Source organism: Cloeon dipterum, chromosome 4, assembly GCF_949628265.1.
Source record: "Cloeon dipterum chromosome 4, ieCloDipt1.1, whole genome shotgun sequence".
Taxonomy (NCBI): Eukaryota; Metazoa; Arthropoda; class Insecta; order Ephemeroptera; family Baetidae; genus Cloeon; species Cloeon dipterum.
Window position 1 is genome coordinate 30,329,784 of NC_088789.1, and position 3,102 is coordinate 30,332,885.

The 3,102-nt window shown below is 44.7% G+C and overlaps 1 protein-coding gene across 1 annotated transcript; it reads right to left on the reverse strand.

The window, feature by feature from the left end:
* Window positions 1-2,291, reverse strand: LOC135944377 (uncharacterized). The gene is made up of 4 exons (XM_065491257.1): window positions 2,179-2,291; window positions 1,522-1,783; window positions 643-696; window positions 1-582 (listed from the first exon to the last, which is right to left on the reverse strand). Exons 2-4 carry the CDS (start codon window positions 1,544-1,546, stop codon window positions 104-106), a joined length of 558 nt encoding a protein of 185 aa, XP_065347329.1. The 5' UTR covers window positions 1,547-1,783; window positions 2,179-2,291; the 3' UTR covers window positions 1-103.
* Between the last annotated feature and the right edge of the window lie 811 nt (window positions 2,292-3,102).

Genomic DNA, 3,102 nt, shown 5'->3' on the forward strand with positions numbered 1-3,102 from the left:
TTCACACATAATACTCGCAAATATTGCGAGCTGTTCATGTATTTTAAATTCACTTGCGTAGATTAGTTAAGAAGTTCTCAGAGTTTAAAACACACAAAAACCACTATTTCTTGCACAAAATCTCATATCTGTCATCGATTATAAGTACCTCATCCTTCTTCCGAACGTAAAGAACTTCACCGATGATCATGCCGACTAGGAAGACGCCGTCGACCTCGCGACGGCCAATTAGATATAATCCTTTCTTTTCGTTCATGATGGTAAACGCATCAGGCGGAATGTATTTCCATTTTTTAGAATCGTATGGCCGCCAGAAAAAGTCCATTCCGACCAACGCAAAGTAGTGCTGCCTCTCGGTGAAGGTGTTTTTAGCGTCGTCGGGCAAGACCCCGACCACGCCCACCTCGGGCAGCAGCATGCCAGGGATGAAGCCGAAATTGGGAGTGAAGTGGGCCCCCACGTGGGCTGGGTGGGCATTAATGTCGTCGTCGTCGTCGTCTATGCAGTAAGCATCCGCAGGAACACTGCCGTTTACTGAGTAGGTCCAGTCTGGCTTTTGATTGACCACAGGTTGCTCAATACCTGAAAAAATTATAAAACGGGATTTTAGACTGTTCCAGGATAATCCTTTAAATCACATACCTTCATGTGAAGTAGAGGGTCGTGGCTGAAACTGAGACCACTGCATGTACAAATCTGTAGACAGAAAAAAACATTTATTAGCTTACCACGTGGATAAATTAGCCGGGACTGTTTAATTGAATATTAATATCTCATGCGCAAAATGTCTGAATGGAAACGGTCATGGTAAAAATATTAGAGAGCAGGGGGCCGATCACGGCAACGCACCCTTGAGAAAAAATGGCAACGCTGGGCATAAGGCAAGCACCGTACAGTGTTTCAAAGTCGAGCTAAAAAACGGTGCCGTGATCAGCCCCTGTTCACTCATATGGCGCGAAAATGCGCCAGCTAAATAGTTCTGCAGCCACACACAGGTGGCAGGTCGATAGCTTTTTAAGCCAATCAGAGGCCGTCTCGGAGTTTGTTGCCTGTTACGCCCACGGGCAGAGGGAGGCCAGCCCCTGCTCACTCATATGGCGCGTCCGTGAGCAAGCTAAGAAGTTCAGCATCCACTGGCAGGTGGCAGGTCGATAGCTTTTTAAGCCAATCAGAGGCCGTCTTGAAGTTTGTTGCCTGTTACGCCCACGTGCTGAGGGAGGCGAAGAGGGGCGTGTGTCGGAGTTTTTCGTGGGCGTAACAGGCATTAAACTCCAAGACGGCCTCTGATTGGCTTAAAAAGCTATCGACCTGCCACCTGTGTGTGGCTGCAGAACTATTTAGCTGGCGCATTTTCGCGCAATATGAGTGAACAGGGGCTGGCCGTGATCCACCCCCAGCTCAATGTTTTCTCTAAAAAATCAGCAGTTCAATGTTACAAAAATTCAGGAATAATAACGCTCCAATGTAACGTCTCAAAGCTCAGGATGTAAATAATTAGGGGAATGATAAATATTTACTTACTGATAATGCCATGGATAGAGGACATGTTGTATAATGTGTGTTTTAAGAACTGAAATCAATCGATCCGCTCAGGTGGCCGTACAGCAGGATACTGGTTGGATCGTCGTGAGTGTCTCTCCCTCTCTACGTGCGAATAGAGAGAGGCGCGTAAGTTGAGCCCTACGAATGCAGCACCTGGCTCTCTATTATCTCTAGTTAACTGTCGGAGTTTGTACCACCGGCGCCGTATTTGATGATGTCCAACAAAAGCGCACAAGTTGATCTAAAACACAAGTCGGAACTATTGTAAGGAGAGTAGATAATAGGAGGCGGCATTCGGTACCAGAGCTGATCTGGCACCCTACTATATGCACGTAAGCTTTATTTGCACGGTATTAGTATGTTGGAGAAATCCACCCGACTGTCCGAAGGTCTGTATCCGTCCCGAACGCGAGATTTCAGGGCTTTCCTGTGATTTTGAGAGTGCGACCCAGTGTTAGATTGATTGTTTACTAGGAATCAGTCGCGTTACTTAGCAACATACTAACACCGTGCAAATAAAGCTGACGTGCATATAACATGTAGTTGGGTAACGGCTCTGATACCGAATTTCGCCTACTAGTATCTATTCTCCTTAGAGCTGGCTATTTTTACAAATAAATAATTGATAAATTTTACCTAATATTGCTTGCGCACTTAATTCCGCGTCAGTTCCGTCAGTTTATGAGCAGTGAGCACGTCGTTCCGTCGTTGATAGTTCAGTTCTGCAACAAATAATAATCCACCTTGCAGGGCCACAAGAACAGCTGGAGTTGCGCGAGTGGTGAGTTTAGATCGGAGAGGACAATTTGGTTTGGTACTTAACCTGATTTTATCTTATTTACTTAAGATTTAACCTAAACGTGAATTAAATTTTCATGTTTCACTGAAAACCTTTGCAGAAGTAAAAATTATCACTAAAAATTAATAGAGAATGATTAAGGTTGTTAACTCCCGATTGCACTCTCTAAAGCAAAGGCTTCAACGGCCAACGGCGGAGTAACCGTCAGGCACAGCTGCCTGTGAGCCGACCAATGAGATCGCTCGGTGACGTCACCTGCTGTCTTGTTGCCATGGTGATTCCGTGATGCGTGCTTCTCGGAAACCGAAAGCCGTTGGCGTGCGATCATCGCTGGTCGCGGTTGACGGTTGCTGTCAGCTGTCAGCTCTCGCTCTGCAATATAGGCAGGCTGATTTCAGCGGCGGATTTTCTCGGCGTTCTAGAATTTTTATGATTGAGTTGCTCTTGTTTTTTAGCTCCTCCTCCCTGGAAGGTGATTTGAATGAACGAAAATTTTGAAGATTCACCACAATAAATGCGAGCTGGCTATTTTCTTACTAATAAATAATTTATAAATTTATAAAACAATTGAATTATTTTAATTCGACTAACAAGTCTCCCATCAATAAAATTAAAAGCAATTTCCGATTTATTATATTTTCTGCCTCTTGATTTGAGATATTATTTCCATCGTCATTCAGTCTGTCATACAAATTCAAGAACGCCGAAAAACAGGCGCAAATCAGCCAGTCAGCTGACTGCTAGCTCGAGCTCGTCTATGC